Genomic DNA, 21237 nt, shown 5'->3' with positions numbered 1-21237 from the left:
CACCAACACAGTGGGCTGGGGGGGTGGGGGGTTGTCCATTCTGGCCATTAAGCTCAGGCATGGATTGGCAGCATAGTCTATAGAAGCCTGTGGTTTTCCTATGAGTCCAGCTGGTGAGCAACCAGCAGCAGAACCAGCCTCTGCTCCTGGGCTGTGCCCATTTTTATTTCTTTAGTTTGTGCATGTGATCACAGATAGTCTTGGATTGGTGATGTGTGGCTCACAGCGTCAGCTAGGGCAAAAGGGATTCCTGCTGTTAAGGAAAGAATTGTTAGCTGTGAACACCAGAGGCAGAGCTGTTGGAATGCCCTTTTTCAGTGTCAGTCCCCAGGTGGCTCCAGCACAGGGCTGCGTGCGCATTTCAGCAGGGGCTGTGGGGACATATGGCAGCGGTAACAGCAAACCGTACGGGGCTCATTAACTCAGGCTCAGCGCATTGGGAAAGCAGCTAAACTGCTTACTGCAGGGTTAGTTTGGATCCCCATAAGCTGCGTGTCCGTAGTGCTTTGTCTCCTCTGATAACCTTGCCAGGCCCAAGCTGCTTCTGTGCCTGAGATAGGGCTCCTTCACAGCCCAGATACACCACTGGAGGAGAACTGAGAGTTGGTGATAACAAATGTAAACCTGGATTCTTCTGGAGAGCTGGAGGCAGCGTGTCTATTGTTTGCTGTGCACAGAGTCAGCAGTGAACTTTTTGCTGCTGTCCTTGCTGTGTCGGAACCCCAAGACTGAAATGATTTCCACTGCTGTGGAAGTAATAAACAATAAATTGTTTTCAGAGTGACACATTGTGCAAATTGTTTGCATTTCGAGTGGTGATATAATTACTCTATTATGCCAATTAGTCAGAAGTGAAGGGGAGAAATTTATTCTATGGGTGGGTGAGGAAATGTTTCCAAATGGTCTATTCAAAAGAGCAATGTGTAAGGAAAGAGGTTCTTCACTTTCATTTGAATAAGCGTGTATCCCTGTGATGGAAGATTAACAACTTTCTTTTCATTGGTCTTACAGGCAGCACAAACTTTGTGTGCATAGCTCAGTTGAATGACCCTATGCAGAAGTTTTCCAGCTCCGTAGCCAAAAATGCTGCAAATCCCTTTTGGAAGGAAGAGTTTGTCTTGTGAGTAACTCACCTACTGAGAACGTTTTGTAGTAAAGCATCTCTTCTTCTTTTTAACCAGCACTATGTGAGATTTCAACGGAAGAACGATGTTTTGAAACATGGCCTGTCAGGTGGCCTCAGAAAAATCTGGAGCTGGTAGAGGCTTCAGGGTATCCAATTACCTTCTGCATGGATACGAGATCAAATAGGCCTCTAGATCTTCCCTGGTAGATATCTGACTCGAGTTAATGACAGCAGTAACAGGCATAATAAATCACCCTGTACTTCAACTCAGTGCCAAAAATTGTTAGCAGGGTTTTGAAGCTGCTTTACCTTGAAAACTGCATTTGAGAAAATGTGATATCTAACTCTTCCTTCCCCAAGAGGGAAATGTGAATGTACAAACAAGTTGACCGCCTAAAAGAACGATGGCTATTGTAAAAAGCACAGTGTAAAACTATATAGGTTTTTCTTTTCTGTAGAACAAAAATGGGAATTTGGGGCAACCTGCATAGTACTGTGTGATTTATGCAGTTTCTGTCAATAAGGTCAAGAGTGAGCTGTTCTAAAACTTTTCATTTCCACTTCCTAGTGGCAGAGCAGAAAACATCCGGTAGGTTCTGTGTGGTATGAGAAAGGGATAGGGGGAGCCACTAATGGCGTGGTCTGAGGTGCATTTCTCGACTGACTTTAGACACATGCACACAGGCAGAAGCAGCTTCCCAGGGAAGCGGGGCAGTGCTGCTGCCATGCAACGTGCTGCAGGTGCTGCACTTTTTTTTTCCTGCTACTGGCTTAGTAATATGAGAGACGCTTGGTACATAGTGGTTCTCAATATAGCTTTCCTCTCCCATCTCGGTTCCATTCATAGAATCATCTCGGTTGGAAAAGACCTTCAAGATCATGAAGACAAAGTCCATCTGTTTTTCTGTGACATTTTTCTTCACTGTCTAGTCACAGCCTGGCATAGGCTTCTTCTCTTTGTAAAGCAGAAGCTCAGCTTGCAAGGAACCGAGTGAGTGTTCAGACCTGCACCTGTCAGTGCTGAGTGCTGCCTTCTTTGAGGAGTGGTGCCTGTGCTTCCATGTGTTTCTCCTCAGCTCCAAGGGGCAGTGAGTGTGTGGTGCACAAATCTCCTGCCTCCCCACTGCAGACAGCTGCTCTGTGCCCATGTGTTCTGTAGGATCATACTCTGTAGAAACAGGAGTATTGAGGGGAAAAAGTAATTAGGGTTGCTCGATGTAAATTTCATCAGAAGCTGTACAGGGCATGGAGAACACTGGATCTCTCAATGTGTGTGGGGATGGAGATGAGAAGTGACCACAGTCAGCACAGAAAAAATGATGATGTAGAACAACGCTGAAAAGTCCCATCTTTCTATGCAGTCTGATGGAGAAATATACCCTGTGTCTCATCCTGCTGGCAAGTGGGCAGCCAGCTAGGAAATTCTCTTCCTTGAGACATGAATGGCTCAAGACTTTTTGTCTTTTCAAGTTTTAAAGTCTGGTTTTAGTTGGAGGATCTCCAGCTTTCGTGGGAAGCCACAGAGCAGGCAGCATTCTTCTGTGACAGTGCACTGTGTTGCTGTCACAGTTTAGGGATTAAAGTGATGTGATTTCTTCTCAGAGAAACAACGCACTTCTGTAGCAACTTTCTTTTCTGGAGTATCTCAAAATACTTCACCCCTTGTGTATGCGAACTACTTCAGCCATCTGTTGGGGGAGCAGCACCCGTGTTTGATGTTGCAGAACAGACACGTACCCAGCGCTTTTGGACAGGAAGTTTACAAGAATAAGCCCCTTTCGAACTGAAAGTGCAGAAAGAGGGCAGGCAGGATGTGATTAAGTGGACTGGAATTTGGCCTAGACACTAGGGATAATGCTGGGTTTTCCACTGCGTTGGCTGTTATTCAGACGTGCATGAGGTGAGCTTGGGGACTTTTAAAGACAAGTGGTCAGGATTTGGCTGCATACTTTCTCTCAAGTTCATTCCCTCCTGCCTTTTTAAAAAATTAAAAAGCAAAAATGCCTGCCAGTCTGAAGAGCAGTATACTGGCCACTGTGTCAGGCTTTGCTTTAGCTTCATGGGAAGAGCAGCAATAGGTAGCCTCAAGGCGCATGCTTGCAAGTTTTGGAGGTGCGAGATGGGGAAAGATAGTGGCAGAGCAAAGATTTAAACTTGCTGTAGAGATAATGTCCCAGAGCATCTGATGGAAGTGGAGCATCTGCAGCCAAGATTGTGCCATCCTGAAGAGGATACATGGAAAAATACACAAGTTGTACTGGAAGATTCCTCAGTAAATCCCAGCTTGCTTCCTGGAGAGGTTTTGTATCTCGTCTGGTACATCTTACAGACTACTGCAAGTGCCAGTAATTCTGCTAATAGTACACATTAGTTGTGTCATAGATAAACTAGTTCTTTTTATTTTGCAGCATCCTCAAGTCTTATTTTGAAAAAGTCATACTGACCCTTCTCACTTGAGCCTGTGACTGTTTGCTTCTCTCCTGCCTTGCAGGACCCTCTCCTGCTTTGAGAGGACACTGAGCAGCTCTGAGTAGTCAGTCGATTGGCCTTGTTCCAGCATCTTAACTTAAATATTTCAACAATGTTCACTGTTGATCCTGCCAGGGAAGAAATGGCTTCTTAGTGCTGCTGTTAGCAGTCAGACTGGGGACCAACATTGCCCTGAAAAGGCAGTGTTTGCAAACTGCTGGGGAGAAGAAAAGCCTCTGAAATTTTAAGCAGCTGAAATGGGAGCTGGGGGGGAGCCAAACCATAGTTTGCTGGCTGAGATTCCTCTAGTCACTCTCACAGGTCAGAAAGGAGCCACACACCCGGGCAGGTCAGCCATGGGGGGGTTGTGCTCGGTGCAGGATGAGGGAAGCATTGGGGCTGGGAACCAGAGCGGGGCAGGGAAAATCCACGTGGGAAGGAAAACCCACCTGCATGCAGAGACCTAACACACTTCCGTTTATTTTACAGTGAACTAAGTGCCAAATCAAAAACACTGCTACTGCAAATAGTAGAAGACGGAAAGTTGGATAGTAAGTATTAAAACTGAAACATTTGGCATGATTACCTCATGAATATTGCTAGGTGTTGACATAAGACCTCTTTTAGTTGTGCGGTATAGCCATATAAGAATGTATTCGGTTTCCGAACCTGCTGAAGTTCAGCTGTCTGATGCTGCTTCGTCGTGGTTGTCCGATCGGATACGTCTTCAGAATGGCTCTCTAGAGCCCTGCAGAGGAGAACAGCAGAAGGGAATCATCTGAAAATAGCCAGCCAAGCATATACAAAAGAGGCAGCTTGGGGAAAATGCATGAGCTCAGTTTGTGTTTTATAACTCTGTAACTCTGCCCTCAAATTCAACAGCTAGAGTTGAAATCCATAGAAAACTACAGAGTTCTTGGGTGACACTGGCTTGTTCACCTGTATCAGCTGCTGCCTGTGTAATTTGTTACTTCCACCAGTAAGCGTGGACAGAAGAGAAATACGCTGTTACAGAGTCTCTGTCCTCCTCAGAGTTAAGGTTACAAAGAAACTTTGTCAGCCTTTCCTTCAGGGGCTGTCAACAGCTGTGGGTAACCCTATTTTTCAGCCTTCCAAACTTCTAACAAATCATGTGAGTACTTCTGGTTTCAAGTTATGCTTCCCCTGTCTTTGAGGGAGAATCATGTTTTTTAATCCTAAATCCTTCTTTTCCAAGCCCCATAGGCTGCCTAGCGATTACTTGCTATAAAGCCACTTAATTCTGATTACATTGGTTTAAATAGAAAACACAAGGAATAAAATATTTTCAGTGGCAAAGAAAAACCCACCACTGAACTACTGCATTTTCTTTATTTGGAGATTTATTGCCTCACTGGTGTGGGGATAATGGATAGACGGGTTTTGTGGCCAAGGAGTACATTGAACTGTTTGCATGCGAATTTGCTCCAAATACTTCAGTAGCTGGGTTTTACTGAAGCAATGTCACAACTTGATAAATTGTGGTCTGATTTTTGAGTGGCCCTGTGCAAAGCCAGGATTTGGACTCAGTGATCCTTATGGGCCCCTTCCAACTTGGGATATTCTACGATTCTATGAAATTCTTCTCATCTGTGCTGCTTATCCCTTTGCTGATAAGAGAGTTTTGCTTTAGCTAGAAATGGTAACTTTATTTCACCTCTTAGTTCCATTTGCTTTTTCCTTCTTATGTCAGATTTCAGATATAAAACAAACAGAAAACAAAATTTTCATGATTATATGAAGGATTGGGAAGTCAAATGTAGGCAAAAACTTCAAAAAACTTCTCCAGGGATGCTGCTTTTCTATTTAAAAAAAAAAAAAAAAAAAAAAAGAGGGCATATAAGACCTATGTACAGTCAGCACATGCATATTGTTTCTTACATAAAACCTATTCCTGCCTGTTCTCAAGCACTTTTCGTAATTGGTCTTTCAAACAATACCAGCAGCATTCCACATCCTACTGAGACTGTAATCATCAGCCTGGTTTAAAAGAAAGAACTCCCTGTTGATTGCACTGACAGTCATCTTTCTCCTCCCCTGCCACCACCTTAGCTGTTCTCCCAGAAACTGTAATGGAAAACTGAAAGTAGAATCACATTAGTGAGGGAAGAGCTGAGTAATGTGGATATAATGTACAACTCTATTTGCCTTTGTATTTTGCAGAAAACTAGGATTTAATCCCTGAAACCCTGCAGTAATTTTGCTAGTAGTTTGTTCCAGTCTAATGTAGCTAACAAAGTAAGGGGAGGAACAAGAGAACTGCTCAGCTTGCACTGAAGATCAAATAAAGAAGGAAAATGCTTAATGATGCGATTTACTAGGAACCCAGGGGGTGTTCTCTGAAAAGAAAGATGCAAGTAACCAATTAAGGAGATTGTATGAGGATGTAATCGTAATATTTCTAGGTGTTTTCTTTTCCTCTAAGCATTCTGCATGTATAGGGAAAAAATGGCCAGAAATAGTAGCAAGTAAGGTTTCATCTCCATTCTTTCCTGTTGCTCATTATTTAGGCCAGGCTGAGGAATAGTTGTAAAATGGAAAGAAGGCTCTGAGCACTGCGATGTTTCTGTCTTTACTGCCCCTTGGTGTAGAACCAAGTATTACAATTAGCTGCTGTAGTTCTTTTGCTTCCTTCCTGTTTTCTCAGCCTTTTTATTTTATTTCTTCTAGGTTCTTCATCCGCAAAGGCAACTGTACCTCTAGACTTGTTCAGGAAGCAACCTTCTGGCCGCCAAAGCTTTGCACTGAACAGCAGGGCCAGTGATGGTAGCCCAGAGCTGAGGCCTGGGCTAGGATCCATTACTGCAGAGGTATGGCGTAGGGATGTTCTTATGGTGGATCCTTTAGTTCTGGACATCCTTGCGAGTGCTCACCTGTGAGTTCACAGTGCAGTGCAACGTGTGGCCAAGTTTCTGTATCGCATTCATATTTTATGATAACGCATCATGCTGTATTTATATGTATCAAAAGTATCAGCTGGCTCTTGAATGTTAGTAAAAATGTTAAAGGAGCACTAGTTAGAAATATTAATGTCCTTGAAATATTTTTTGTCTTCCTAGTTCTTGTTTATCGAACCTAATGAGTTAAAGGCTTGGCAAGCTTCTTCTCCATTGCCAAGCACTAAGGTAGAAAAGGATCGGACTGTGATGCCCTGTGGGACTGTGGTCACTACTGTAACTGCTGTGAAAACCAAACCTCGACTAGAAGGGAGGTCGTCCCCATTGAGCACAGGTAAGGAATTCCGATCCGTTCTGTGTTCACCCCTAGGATTGTCTGTGGGGGCAAGAGAAGTTGGTGCAGAGAGGAACAGGGATGGAAGGAGAGGCATCATCCAGACTTCTCTGAGGCACTGATGGTGGTGTTTCTTTTTTTTTTTTTTTTGTATTCTTCAAAATCAGGTTTTTAATTTTCATGAAACCTTGTTCCTACAAGGGGAAGTTAGTGCTTCCTTTAGTACGCAGATTAAAATTTCATGCTGGAGTGACAATGCAGAACAGCTTGGTTTGAGTGGGTGTTTTTCCACATGACAAAAGTATCAGACGCATGAGTGCTTGCTGATGGCAGTCTTGTGCTGTGCCTCCTAACCCCAAAGTGTATTATAATCTCAGATGAGGATGAGTGTCATCCTGTGGCAATCTTTTCAGCATACCTTTCTGGAGTAGACTGATTCCTCTTGGAATAAGTGTGAGAGTAAAACCTCTACTCAGTTTTAGTGTGCAGTCTCACAAAGAGCTGCATTCTTTTAAGCTGTCAATGCAGATCTTTTACTGGAGCATATATAATCTAATATATTACAGAAGATTTTTAAAAATAACAAATTCCTACATTCACAGGTCTTTGGGGGTCGCATTGCCATAGAGAGCATGCCCTGAGAATTTCTATCAACAACTTTCTCAAACACTTACGTTTTGAACAGCCTTTCAAATGGATATAACAAATTCTTGTTTTTTTCACAGTAAGTGTCTGAAATAATTCAAATAACAAAGAAACTTGGTTTCCAGGTTCTCCTGTGAAAACTCCAGTCAAAGTCAAAGTGATTGAAAAGGATTTCTCTGTTCAGGCTCTCCATTCTCACGGTGCTCCAGTCAGCAAAACTTTATCGTCTTCAGATACAGGTAATAGAACCTTTCAAAGCTTCTGATCAGAAAACATCTCGCTAGACTGCACATGGGATTAATATAACCCTGCTAAAACAGCAGCAAACCCACATGGCTACTGGCTTTCAACAGGCACTGAGATGTTTATGTTAACGAGTACTGTGGTTAGGGGTATAGCAGTCTTGCAACAGAAGTCTGTTTTTAACTGGTGATTTAAATTATTAATTTTGAAAAAGCAACAATGAGCTGTGGTTTGGAAAGGGGAGATGACTGCAGAAAAGCCAGGCTGGCTTTCCTCCTACTTTTGAATGAAAAACTCCTCCTTTAAGAGGCATGAGGTACACTGCACAAAATGAAAACTCTCCAAAACTTAACCTTAAGGCCATCAAGAAATCTCCTGTCTGAAGAAAAGGCGTGAGGCTGCCTTTAGGTAAGGCAAATTGAAAGGGTAGAAAGACTGAATTCTCTTCCTAGCCCTGCCACTGTTATTTTGCTGCTGTTGTTTTGTTTTTATGCTGATGCAAATACATAATCTTGCTGAGCTTGTTCATCCACTTCCCGAAGTCACTTGGCATACAGTTGAAGAGCCTTCGGAGCCCCAGGTAGCTTCAATAACACCTTTAATTACAAATTCACTTTGGACTGAATTAAACTCAGTTTTGACTCTGTGGCACTTTACCTTTTTGAGGTGCAACTCTGAACCTTCAGCATGTTTTTCAGTCCTTTGTGTCTTCACCATTCACTCCTTAGATCTATAGGCAGCAGTGATGAAAGATTTGGTCTGGTATAGCTGCAAATGGCACATGATGTGGAGTTCTGTTTTCTTTGTACAGATTTGAGTGCACATGGGAAAATCTGGAGATGATCTAGAGTGCTCCTGGAACAGTCAGTAGGGTTGCTGAGAGACAGAGACGTGTTGGCCAAAAGACAAAAATCTGAGCAAGAGTGTAAACCAATAAACATGAATACCTTTAAGTAACACTTGACTCTTCTGCCAGCATTAGACTAATGATACCATGAAGCAGAGTGGTATTACTTGAGCCAATTTGGAAAGCCCTAAGCTTCTGAGTTTTCCATCATAACTGGTTCTGATATCGAAAATACAAAGCACTTACTGGAAAACTTGTCTGAATAAAGCTCAGAGCACATTGAGATGGACAATGTTTTCCTTTCTGTGGGAGTGCAGGGGAATTCCTGTGAAACGTTAATACATTATTGCAGGAAGAATTACTCATTAGAACAAAACCTTGAGGCAAATGAAAGAAATGGAAAGAAGCATTGGTGATGGTTATTAGAAACCGCATTCCAAACTAGCTACAAGCTCTGTGGAAATGATCCTGTGGCCTTTCCATAGTTTCTAAATAATGGTGACAATAAGAATTAGCAAGTGCCACTGATGCCATGCTGGGCACTCAGCAGTTCATGGAGGCTTTGCAGTGGCTCTGAAGGTGGAAAAGTGGGGTTTGTCATGAGTGTGCACATGTGTGTATGGGAGTGCATACCGCTTGTTCACACATACCACGAAGTTCCAAAAGTATGTGAGGTACTTGCTGCAGTATTATTCGGGCCTCATCTTTCAGTCCCCTGATGTCACAACAACAAAAGACGCTGCTCAGTTTAATTAATGCTATTCCTGATTGTATTCCTTTGTTGTTAAATCTCTTATTGAAGAGCCCACCTCCATCAATTAAATCTGTGAATATTTTTTTTTGTTCTTATAAGCTTAATTAATTTAATTAGTGTATGCTTGCTGTGCCAGAATTTACCACAGTGTGGTAAATGTACTGAAGTAATTGGCTGCTAGGCATGGGTTTCTAAAGTCTTATGAGTGTGCAGGGCATGGGTTTGTAAGTGCAACTTCTGTACCGTTCCTGTGTAGGATGGATAATGTACCCCAGATTGAGAAGAATGGAAAGACAAGACCCAGTAGCTTGGTGGTGGATTGGAAAATGTTTTGTTACACATTATGTTTATACCATTTCTTCTAATTTCTTTAAATTTAAAATTAAGAACAAGCTCTGCCTATTTGCTTTTTCTGTTTTTTTTTTTCTTCACTCTGAAATAATGCTTTCTTTTTAGAGCTGCTGATATTGAATGGCAGTGACCCTGTTGCAGAAGCAGCCATTCGACAGCTAAGTGAGTCTGCCAAGCAGAAGCTGAAGTCTCCCAGAAAGAAAAGCACCATTATCATATCAGGGGTGTCCAAGGTAGAGCAGAAAACAACAGATTTACTTCTTAGTACTGTGAAGTCTTTGTTCCACTGAGCATGACATGAGCAGGAGACAACAGAATGCACATTCATCAGTCCCTGTGGTACCTAGGTCTGCCTGTTTCAATAACTGTTTCAAGTTGAACCAAATCAGGGTGGGTTTACTGGGGAGTGGAGTGTTTTTTTTATTCTTAGATTTGAAAGCTTGACTGAAAATGCATGGTGTCCTTGGCCAGGAGTGGGATGGTTAGGCATTTGGGAAAACTAGCCTAGGTAAGGACAAAAGATCAGCCTTTCTCTGTATTTTTGCTGATGGAGGGAACGTGCACACAAATAGTATCAATGATTTTTCTACGTGTCAAAGTTGCTTAAACAAAGCCCTCTGGAAAAGCCCTCCCTCTGGGCTTTGTTCTAGAGGAAGGGAAACAGAAGACTGCTCCTCACTTGGCGTTCAGCATTCTTCCAGGCTATCGTTATCCACAGCCTCCATCTGTAGCTTGGTCCCTGCCTGCAGTCCTTTCCCTGCAGGCTGCTCTGTGGACATTTGCTGTAGTCTTGCTGTTCTGCACAGGTTTCCTAAAGAGCTCTGAGGGAAAGTTAAGCCATTGGGCATGGATCCCCTTGTCATTGCTGTGCTGTGTAGTATTTAATACTTAAATAGTACTACTATTCAATACTTAAATGTGCTAGTACTTAATACTTAAATAATAGTACGTATTTTTTTCCAGTCACGTGGCTTTAGCAAGACCATGATTAGATGATAATTGTCAGTTCTTATTAAAACTTGATTATATGCTCCTCTCCTTTAGTGGAGCATAGGGAGCCTCACAATGGTTTTCTGATAGCCCTAAGCAGTGTAAGTAAAAGTGTAAAGAGAAGAAAAGAACATATTTTTGCAGGGAGGCTTGTTTTGTTTTTGTTTTTTTTTTTCCCACCAGAGCGGTTTGTGTTAGCATTGTCTTTTTTTTTTTTCCCCTCTGGGCAGACCTCTTTATCTCAGGACAGTGAAGCTGCACTGATGATGGACTACGCTGCAGCCATGGACAGTTCCTGCAAAGATGCAGATCCACCACCTGCTGGAGAGGAAGTGATTGCAAAAGTCACATCTGATGAAAAACTATCATCAGGTGCTTCAGAAACAGTACCTGATACTGACCCACAGCAAGGTGCCCCTAAGGCATGGGGTTTGGAGAATGGCAGCCAGCAGTGGGACTCCAACACACTCTTAGACCAGAGCTGTGAAGAAATGTCTGGGAGCTCATTAAGTGTTTCTGAAACAGGGAGCATGAAAAAGTCTAAAGGTACGTGATCCTTACCTCTGCTTTGGGGAATAACTGCTGTCTATACATCACTAGCAGCGTCATGCAACAATGTACCGTAGTTTATCCTCTGGTACTGGTTTTTCTCCTTAAACTCCATGCAATTGTGGTGTTGGTGGAAGCTGTCTTGCTAGCAGCCACAAAGAGTGCAGTTCTGTGGCTCTCAGAGATCTGACAGGCTCTGTTACACTCTTCTCCATCAGTAAATGGAAGGGCTCACCCTTAGAAGTTAAAAAGGCAGATCACTAAGCCCAACTTATGTCTGGAAGGGTAAAGTGAACAAAAGATCAGATCGTTTTGCTTATGTAGTTACACACCTGGATAGCCACAGCTTGAAAATGCCTTAGGATTCTTTGTGTTTCCTTTATAAACCCAGTAACCTTTGAGGCAGTTGTGCTGGTTTGTGGCTACAAGGTGGCTGTTAGGAAGTCCGGAAGAAGATCCACTGCAGTGGTCTCCCGCCTATGCTTGAACAGGCCGTGCACCAGTCTCATGAGATGTGTGTTGAAGTTGCAAAAATTGTATTTCTCACTCATCTCTATCCTTCTTTTCCTTTATTCTTTTCTGTGCTTTTCTTATCCAGAGTCTTCTGTACTTACTCAAGACAGTGTAAAGTGGCTTACTACAAAACCTTGGTGTAGTACTAGACTATTGTGAGGCTGCCCAGGGAGGTGGTGGTGTCACTGTCCCTGTAGGTGTTCAAGAGCCGTGTGGATGTGGCACTGAGGGACACGGTCAGTGGGCATGGTGGGGATGGGCTGATGGTTGGACGAGGTGATCTTAGAGGTCTTTTCCAACCTTACTGATTCTATGATTCTAATGCATCTCACATCAGGTATACACTAGACCTCTTCACCAAGGCATGATGTCTTCTGGTCTTTTTACAGCTCTGTTGTTCCATCTGATAGTTCAGGATGGCACAGCAACCATGTTTGGCCCACATGGTCAGGTATTAGAAAGTTTGGAGTGGATTTAGGTGACTAAGCACTAAGTGATTTGACTTGTTTGGAACCTGGAGAAGTTTAGGCAGCTCTATGAGATTCTGCAAAACCTGTGGTCTCTTTAATGTTTTACTCTAAAGTAAGCAAGTGGAAGTTTGCAGGTGAACTGTTGTTTACTTTTGCTTTTTCATGAGCAGTGTGTTGCAAAGAGGTCAGGCTTCTGAAAGTTCTTTTTGCACAGTGTAGAGCAGGACTGCTAGAAAGGACAAATTGTCTTCAATATCGAGGCAGTTGTCTCAGCTTGAAAAATGTTTTTTAAAACTGTCTAACATCCCTTATACACAGATCTCTTTGTAGAAGTCTTGAACCTCTTCTCACAGCTGAGTAACTTCAATGGAGCGAGACTGGAAAACGTTTCTACGTCCTTTCCCTCAGTTAGCTTTGAATACTTCAGTTTCTTTTTTTGTCAAAAATAATTCCATTTCCCTTTCAAAAACAAGAACAGCAACCAAAAAAAAAAAAAAACCCAAAATACCAACCACCCTTCTGCTTTAAAAAGCCTCCTGTATGGTATGAATGTCTTAAAGTTAGCATTGTCTGTCACTATAATTTCTACTCTTGAATACCTTTGTTTTTCATTTTTCTGACTTCCTGTTTCTTACCCCATTCCCTTTTATAAACTTAAGAGGACCACTGTGCCAACCAGAATTAATTACCTACACAGTAAGTTACTTTTGTCTTATCTTTTAAAGAAAATGTAGCTTTACAATGGTGCGCTCATTGTAAAAAATCAGAGCAAAATGTAGTTTGGCACCTGTTTTCTTCCCACATCCATTTCTTTCCTCCCTCCAAAACTGCCTTCCTATGCTCATACACCTTAGCAGCTTTGTCTGCCCACACAAATCATTCCACTGGTGGATGTGCTGTCCAGGTGGGTCACGCAGAACGGGCTTCCAGGAAGGCTTGGAGGGGTGCTGTGTGCTCCTACTCTCTCTCCATCATGCCCATTCCTGTTGTATCTGATTATCAGTTGGACATCTGCTCATGCAAACCCATGTGTGACCCCATAACTGGATATGCATACACAGAATGCTTGTTTTAAAAACTGCTGTTTACAGTTGTCTAGATTTCCTTTCTAGCTGAACTCCTAGAGCTACAAGTACTTCAGCAGATATCACAGTCACCTTGATTAAAAACTGTTTTGGAATTGGGAAGGAATGGAAAGAAGCAATCTCTATTCATATCCTTGTAGATGTGGAAGGAAATCTTCCTTCAGTAAAAAAAAAAAAAAAGATTCAGAAGTGACCCTAGCCTCACCAGCCTGTTAGAACAGCCTAAGCTGGTGCTCAGGAGCCTATGAAGACCAGCCAGTCTGTACAGCGCTCTTGAGGCGCTCTCTGCTTGTCTGCTGGTGTTAGGGGCAGAGTTTGGCACATGGATCCTGTTGAACTCAAGAAGTAAGCATGCAAACAGCATGAGCATCGCCGAGCTTGTGATTTGCCCCATAGCCTGCCTTCTTAGCAGGGGTGCATGCCTCCACAGAGATGGAGCCACTGTCAGGCAGCACGCACCCACCTGGCTGGAGACCAATGGGTAGCAGTGGGGATGTGACAAGCTTCCAAGTACCGGTGATCTTGGTACCCCTGAAAACACAAGAAGCTTTCACCTCGGGGCTGCTGCTTTTGCTGAGGCTGTACTGTTCTCAGGGAAGCGCTGCCTGCATTTTTTTTCAGCTGCAACGAGTTGTCCCAGGCCACCAGCACAAATTTTGCAGCATTCGTGGTTTGGTTCTGTTCCCCAGGACGGGAAATCAGTGTGAACGGGTAGGACAAAATAGCTGTTTATGGATAAGCTCCTCTGTTCTGCTCCTCCCACTGGCACAACTTCAGCTGCAGCTGCCAGTGCTGCTGGGCAGAGCAGCTGAGGGCTAAAACAAAAGCCGCACAGCAGCAGGGCCTCAGCAATCCCCCCGGCCTCTGCATATTAACAACTGTCAGTATCAGGAGGCAAAACACTGCTTCTTTTATGCTGTTGACAACAGCTTGGAGTGGTGCTGCCTTGCCGAAATGATCAGTCAGAGGGTGATGGGACAGCAGACAAGATTCAAGTCTGTGCGTTCCAGTTGCTTTCAGCTGACTTCTGCATCAATCCTGTTGTGCCTGGTGAGCCACGTCTCGGCCGCAGCGAGACAAAATGCGCTGAAGTATCTTCCCAGATGCTGAGCGCTCAGTCCTTAAAATAAAAAAATAATAATGCTGAGCACATATTTGTAACTGTTCCAGTCTGAGCAGAGCAGCATCTGGCTGCATGAAACAGGACTACCATGAATTTCCTACTCTGCAGCTGTTGCTGTGCAACATGACACGCAGCCTGTGTCCAGTCCTTAGATGACAATGATGTAATCCTAGCTGTTGCACACTGTCACATGCAAGAATTAGTCTGCGTGTTGCTTTTTGTATCCATTTGCAATGGGAGGAAAAGCAGAGTCGAGACTGTGCAGTGACAATATCTAATAGTTGGATGGAGGAAGAGTAAGGAATGCTGATGGGTTGCAAGGAAGCAAGTTGTGGAAGCTTATCCAGGAAGATGACTGTCCTCATGTACCTGTCTGACTGCCACAGGGCTCCCTCTGCTGGCTTGCTACCTGGGTCCTCCTTCGTTCAAATTGGCTTGTGTCACTGCGACAGCAGCACTGCCCAGTTCTGCACTAAACTCTTGCTAATTTGACATTGGGCTGGAGTTCCAAGGGCAGGCCGCGTTCCTTGTGCATCAGGTACAGGGTGCACGTGAGAAGGGAATGTGGGAGCTGACGAAACGCTGGCTGCAAAACCAACCAGAGCTTGCAAAGCGGGAAGACCGTTGGCATCTTGTGTTGCCAACATGAGTCCATGGTGAGGAGATATTATGCAGCCAAGGCAATGGCAGCTAGATTTGATGTGGGATCAAGAGCAGGGGTTTGAAAAAATGAAGGAATCTAGAATTTGCCACGGAAGGGATTTGGGCAGATTTTTGAGCCTATTGGAAGCAGATGTAGTACTATTTTTTAATATGCTTGAGGTGAATTGTTATTCCCAACAGTGTTTTAAACCGGCACATGATTGCTGCTCTAGGTGATGCTGCTGAGTTCATGTAGAAGATGGGCATTCTGACTGTATGAGCCTGCTGCATGTGTGCTGACATACAGCTATTGACCTCAGGCACCAACAGTGTCCTCCACGTCAAATTAAAATGCCACCTTCACTTTGTGCATAATGGGCTAATCTTTTCAACTCCTTTGATTGCTGAAACTACAGAGAGTAGCACTTCCTCCTCTATCTCTTTCTATAAAATACTTTGTACTTTTATTGCACTGGAAAGATGGAATACGCCTGTTTGACATTTGAGAACCCAGCGTACAACCCACACTAAGCGCTGTGCATGTGTACGTGTGAACTCTAGCGTAGCTTTCAGAAGGGCATTAGAAACAAAGTAGAAGGAAGGCGACTTCCACAAGATGTGGGAATTGACTTTAGAAGCTGAAATCAGAGGATTAACACTTGATTGCTCATAGTTGCATGGTAGCTTTCCTTCCTTTTCAACTGCATCATTTCAGAGAGAACTGAAGGAAAAAAACTTCTTTTCTTTACGTGTGAGCTCTTCTCTTCTGAACTCTTCTGCTAACTGTAAGAGCGTGTGCATATGCATAGATCTAGAACTGCCACGGTCTGTCATGAATCTAAGTGATTCAGTTTGCATGATACTTGCATGGAACGAGAAGCAGAAAAATGCATAACTTCGTGAAGCCTGAATTTCTCAGTGGTGTTTGCTTGGGAAAGAGCTGGGTCGGTGGTGTGGCGAGGCGGATTCAGCAGCATGCAGTGCGTGTGTGAGTGGCTGAAAGCGCAGTGACTGTTCACCTTTGCCAGTATCCCAAATCCCTGCATTCCAGCACGGGACTCGTACCCTTGCTCCCTGTCAGTTACAGACCATCAACACTGTGGCTTTGGACACACCACTCTTAGCTTTCTAACATTGTTTACGTTGTTACGAGAGTGGTGCTTAAGCTCGAAATGCTGAGAGGAAGGCTTTTTTCTGTAGTGATGCAGCTGTAGCTGAAGCTGCAGTCTAGAAGGAAGCAGCCTGGTCTGTCTATAAAGTGCCTGTGCCTCTGCTCTTTGCTTCTGCAGGTGGGATCTTGAAAAAGAGTGCGAAGCTCTTTTTCCGTCGGCGACACCAGCAGAAGGATCCAGGAATGAGTCAGTCACACAACGATCTCGTCTACCTGCAGCAGCCACTGTCAGAGGAAACACGCAAGAAGGGAGGCACACTTTCGCGTATTCTTAACAGAAAGTTGCTTTCCAAGAACAAAAGCAAGAGCAAGCTGAATGGAGCTTCGGCAGAACCGTTTGTATAAGGCTGAATGAACGCTCTCTGATGGCATACTTGCACATCAGTTGTTTACAGAGCAGTACCAGAGAACACAAGTACAGCTGGTGACTTGCGTAACATGATGCTCGCTAATTCAGTGGTCTGGGAATGAACAGAAGGATTGTATTTTCTGTTTATTTTTCCAGAACAGCTTTCTCTCTGATTACTATAAAGTTGCTCCTCCGAATACAAGCAGCACTACTTGCATCATGACAGCTTTTGGAGGACTGCGTGGTGTTATTGTACAAGGCGAGGGAGAGCAGGGGACGGTGCAGGTGGGGAGGAGCTGCACGTGCAGCACCTAGCTGACTGAAGCAGGGAGCTGAGAACTGAAGAGCAGTACGTGCTCTATGACTGAACCACTGTCAGGAGAGAAGATACCGCTGTGCTTCCATGCTGTGGCGTGGAGCAGTAGCAATGCAAGTCTCAGCTTGTGTTACTGGTCAGGCTGAAGGGGAAAAGAGACCCAGATCCACTTTATGTTGTGATTTGGAAACGGGTAAGTTTTCAGAAACAGAACTAAACCGCTGATTAAGAGAGCCTACTGTGATAACTGTAGCCTGCTATAAACACTGCTCAGTCTGTGTAGGTGGAGAGGCCTTTTATATTAGCCATAAATCAATAAATTATGCAAATACTTATACTAGCATATTGTTTAATGCTCTGTACGTAAGTTATACTCTAAAAACCAGAACTTTTTAAAGAATCTACTTGAGTCTACTTGCAAACATCTACAACTTCTCCTCTGTAGCTTTCCTTCCCTGTGTGAGAAGCTGTGCTGCTAATGCAGAAACCTGTCGTAGGGGCTGTACTTCCTTCTCCCAAGTACTTGTTAGACAAGCATATGAACCATCGTATCAAATGCAAAGCTAGGAGCAATAAGTCTCGAATAGAGCATATTTAACCCTATATAAGCTTTTCATTAGACAGCGTGTTTGACTTGCCAAATATTTCCTGAGATCTTAGAAAACGCAGTTGTGAAGAGAGCTTTTTAAAACGTAATGATCGCAGTTCCCTCAGTCTTTCAGTCTCTAGACCCACTGGTGTTGTCGTGTGGTGAGTGGCTGGTTGGGTTTTCTGATTTTTTTTTTTCCTCATTCAATTAGAATGAAAATCTGGTGAAAGTAAAGGCATAGTTCTTGTTTTAGCTGCTGAGAAGAGCAGAAGGCGGGATTTCACAGGTGCCGCCTTGCAGTTTGCCAGCCCGTACATACATTCCTGCTGAGGACAAAGGACCAAGGCTGTTGTCTTTAGCCAAGAAAAACATCCATTCCATTAGAGCTACTGACATGAATGAATGGTGGATTTGCGTTGCTTTGCCGACAGTGATTCACCCCCCACCTCACCCCTTAAAAGTCATGGAAGGCTTTTGCAGATATTTCAGTTTTCACCTTAACTATTCTTCAAAAATAGAAAGTCACTGAGGAACAGAAACACATTTCAAAACTTCTGATCAACTTCAGATTCCGTGGTAAATACTTCTACAAAGAAAATCTAGATGCTTGTTGGTTGTTTTTTTACCAACAGGTTAGTAAATAAATGAACTGTCAAAACCTTTTAACTGAGTCTAGAGCTTAAAAATACCACTTGTATGTAACCTAGTAAAATCACTGTAGTACAGCAGTCCAGCCTACAAATAGCTGTATGTCTAAGCATGCTGCTTACTATGACAACACTTGAAGGCATTAGTGTATGTTATGTTTTGAAAATTTGTTACAGACCAGTGTCCTGGAGCTGTAATGTGCTTAAAAATCCCAGTTCAGTGATAGGGGCTTGTCCTACTTGAGGACTTCTGTTTGTTGTTAGTTTAACACAAAGTAGAACTCTTCATTTGTTCTACAGCAACTCATGATCCAAGCATTCAAAACACTGAAGCTCTATTCCCTGAACATGTACTTTTTCCATGCAGAGGACATATGTGCATGATGGGGCAGGGTAGGAGGTGAGATCCTTCTTATGTTTTACGTGGTCAGTCTTGTTTACTGAAGGAGAAAACCAAACCAGAAATCCAAGAAATCAAAGCGAGACTGAGCTCCACGGGTAGCATCACTTCCGTACACTGAGAGTAGTAGGACTGGGAGTGCAGAGGGAGCACGATACACTACTTCAGGTCTGTTCACATTACTGAAGCGAGATTTTAATTTATAGAAGTTTTATCATTTATAGTGCGGTGGAAATAACACTGAATGATGTGCTGACTGCAGGAGAAGGGTTTGTGTGTTACTCTGAAGAACAAACAGACCCTGAAGCATTGTTTTGAGTGGGTTTCTTTTTTGGTTGATCCTTCTTAAGGTCTTGGTTATTGCCTAAACTCATGTCTTGACGGTGAGAACTGTGATATATATACGTATGTGTATATATATATATAATCTACTGCAAACTGTGCTTAGATTTGGGCTTGCCTATATTAAGAGAGAATTAACCATTAAGATGAGGAAAGCAAGGCAACTTTTGTTAAGAGGGAATCTTGGTTCACTGCCTTCACTCCTCAGGAAAATAAATACTGTTTGGTTTGATGTGTGACCTCCACACATTGTGGCTGGTGCGTTCCTCACCTCTTCCTACAAATAGTTTATGTCACATTGTAAAAACAAGCTGAACTACCAAACCCAAGGGACAGCTGCGTTCCTCAGTGGCGGCAACCCCAAGGGCCTGTGGAATTCATTGCTGCTTCCCCTTCCTGGCTGATGAGGTTGCCTTTGAAGATCAGATCTGAGCAGGTGTTTTTTTGTCTCTCAGTGGCTGTGTCAGTTGGGTGCTGACTACCAGAGGGAGCTGGGCTTCTGTTCCACGCAGGGAGGGCAGGATCTGCAAGCTGGCAGCACTAATGCTGCACCTTGCACTCTTGGGTGCTGAGCATGTCCCGTGCAGTTGTGTGAAGGATGCCAGAGAGAATCGTTTTGCTCTATTTTTTGCAGTCTTCATAATTTTAGCAACCACGCACTTGAACAGCAGAACAAATCTCAGTATGATGTTACACAGAAAACTTTGTGTTTTCTGCCTTCCAAGTTAATTACCTCAGAACAACAGTTTGGAAACAATTCATGAAATCTTTATTCCTTTTTCCCCCTTTCCTTATATTATTGTGTTTCTGGATCTTCTGTACAGCAGAATAGACGCGGTATTTCATAAGAGCTATGCTGTGACAGCTCGTTTTTTTTCCTTTCTGAAGCATCATGTAATGTTTTGGTGTTCTTGGTATGTGAAATTTCTTAGGAAAAAGTGGCAATGACTTCATAAAGTGCTGTCAAATTTGTAAGGGGAAAGCCTTGTTTTAACATCTCTTAGCTCTGGTAATTCTAGGTGTTACAAGGAGCAAGAGCTCTATACAAGGTGGGAGTCGCTGTTTCTTTTGTTGCAGCATTTTAACTGTAGAGCTGAAGTTTGAGCTAAGTGCTTATCGTGGTACAGAACGAAGCACAGCAGGCTCCAGGCTAAGGCATTCCTGCTGTGACAGGGAACAACCCACCTCCTGCTCTGACCTCCATGGGACCTAAGTGGATTTATTCCTGTGTTTAAAGTTAGCATATGCTTCAGCATCTCACTGAGCCACAGCCTTGGTGACAAGCAATTCAAGATTAGCTGCATCATCGGGGCGATCACTCGAAGCCGAGGGTGAATAATGTCATTTCACTCAGGATATCCAAACTGCTACTATGCAAGGTGCTGGCAGGGTGTGGAGGTAACTGGGAAGGATGGAAGTGAGGTCTTTCCAATACTGTACACTGTATTTCCCAATAATGCAGTATGCTCTGATATTCCAGGTGGGGTAACACTTTTTTTTCTAGTATACAACTGTGACAGTCACTACTTCAGCTGTTGTATTTTTTGCTTTGTTTTGTGCGTATGTAAAAATTAAGTTGGTACAGTTACGAAGCCTATGATGTACAGATTTATTACATCACTAAAAAGTGTATGGATTTTTAAAAGAAACGCTATCGCTGTACATACAAATAAATGCCAGTTATCTCTGTGCTGTGTGCTGTCCTGCATCCCTAGCCAGCCAACCTGGGCAGCTTTCTGCTCAGCTTCACCGGTGTGGCCCCGTTTGCCCACGCTTACACACCCGTTTATTTCACGTTCCTGAAGTGCTTAGCTGAAATTCCCTACTGGTCTCCCAACAAGCTTTCTTCGTTTCATCTCCTGCTCTCCTCTTGAGTGTTTGTTTTAATTTCTGCCATGTGAGCAGAACCACAGAATCATTAAGGCTGGAAAAGATCCAGTCCAACCATCAGCCCACCACGTCCACTAACCACGTTTCGACTCCCCTCGCTCCTCGCTGACTTCTGGTGACTCGCTTCTGAAAAGAAGGGGCTCCCCGGAAGCCCCGAAGCCCGCTTTCCATTCTCTTCGAGTTTCCAGGTTACCGTCACAGCTCAGACCAGCCCTCGCGAGGCTCCGCGGGCCGGGCAGGCCGCGCTCCTTACCTGAGCCTGGCCCCCGCCCCGTGGCCGTTCCCGGCGCGGCGGGCAGGGCCGGGCTGCGGAAGCGCCGAGCTCTGTGGCAGCGGCTGCTCGCAGGAGCGGGCCTCGCGCGCGCCCTGACGGATTCCCCTCAGGGTCAACGTCCGCGCGCCGCCCCGTCCCGCTAACGGCAGCCGCCGGCGCTCCCCGCGGCAGAGGACTACGATTCCCAGCACGCTCCGCGGCCG

At 44.0% G+C, this 21237-nt stretch overlaps 1 protein-coding gene across 1 annotated transcript in view; it reads left to right on the top strand.

The window, feature by feature from the left end:
- Positions 1–18598, top strand: part of C2CD2 (C2 calcium dependent domain containing 2) — a 36027-nt gene extending 17429 nt beyond the window's left edge. The window contains exons 7-14 of the mRNA XM_021406194.1: positions 1012–1120; positions 4085–4146; positions 6284–6423; positions 6673–6844; positions 7615–7728; positions 9790–9917; positions 10905–11220; positions 16346–18598. Of these exons, the coding sequence (XP_021261869.1) occupies positions 1012–1120; positions 4085–4146; positions 6284–6423; positions 6673–6844; positions 7615–7728; positions 9790–9917; positions 10905–11220; positions 16346–16572 (1268 nt within the window). The 3' untranslated portion in view covers positions 16573–18598. The remainder of the gene's footprint in view (positions 1–1011; positions 1121–4084; positions 4147–6283; positions 6424–6672; positions 6845–7614; positions 7729–9789; positions 9918–10904; positions 11221–16345) is intronic.

This window comes from Numida meleagris, chromosome 1, assembly GCF_002078875.1.
Source record: "Numida meleagris isolate 19003 breed g44 Domestic line chromosome 1, NumMel1.0, whole genome shotgun sequence".
NCBI classification, from domain to species: Eukaryota; Metazoa; Chordata; class Aves; order Galliformes; family Numididae; genus Numida; species Numida meleagris.
This window is presented reverse-complemented; position numbering and strand designations above follow the sequence as displayed.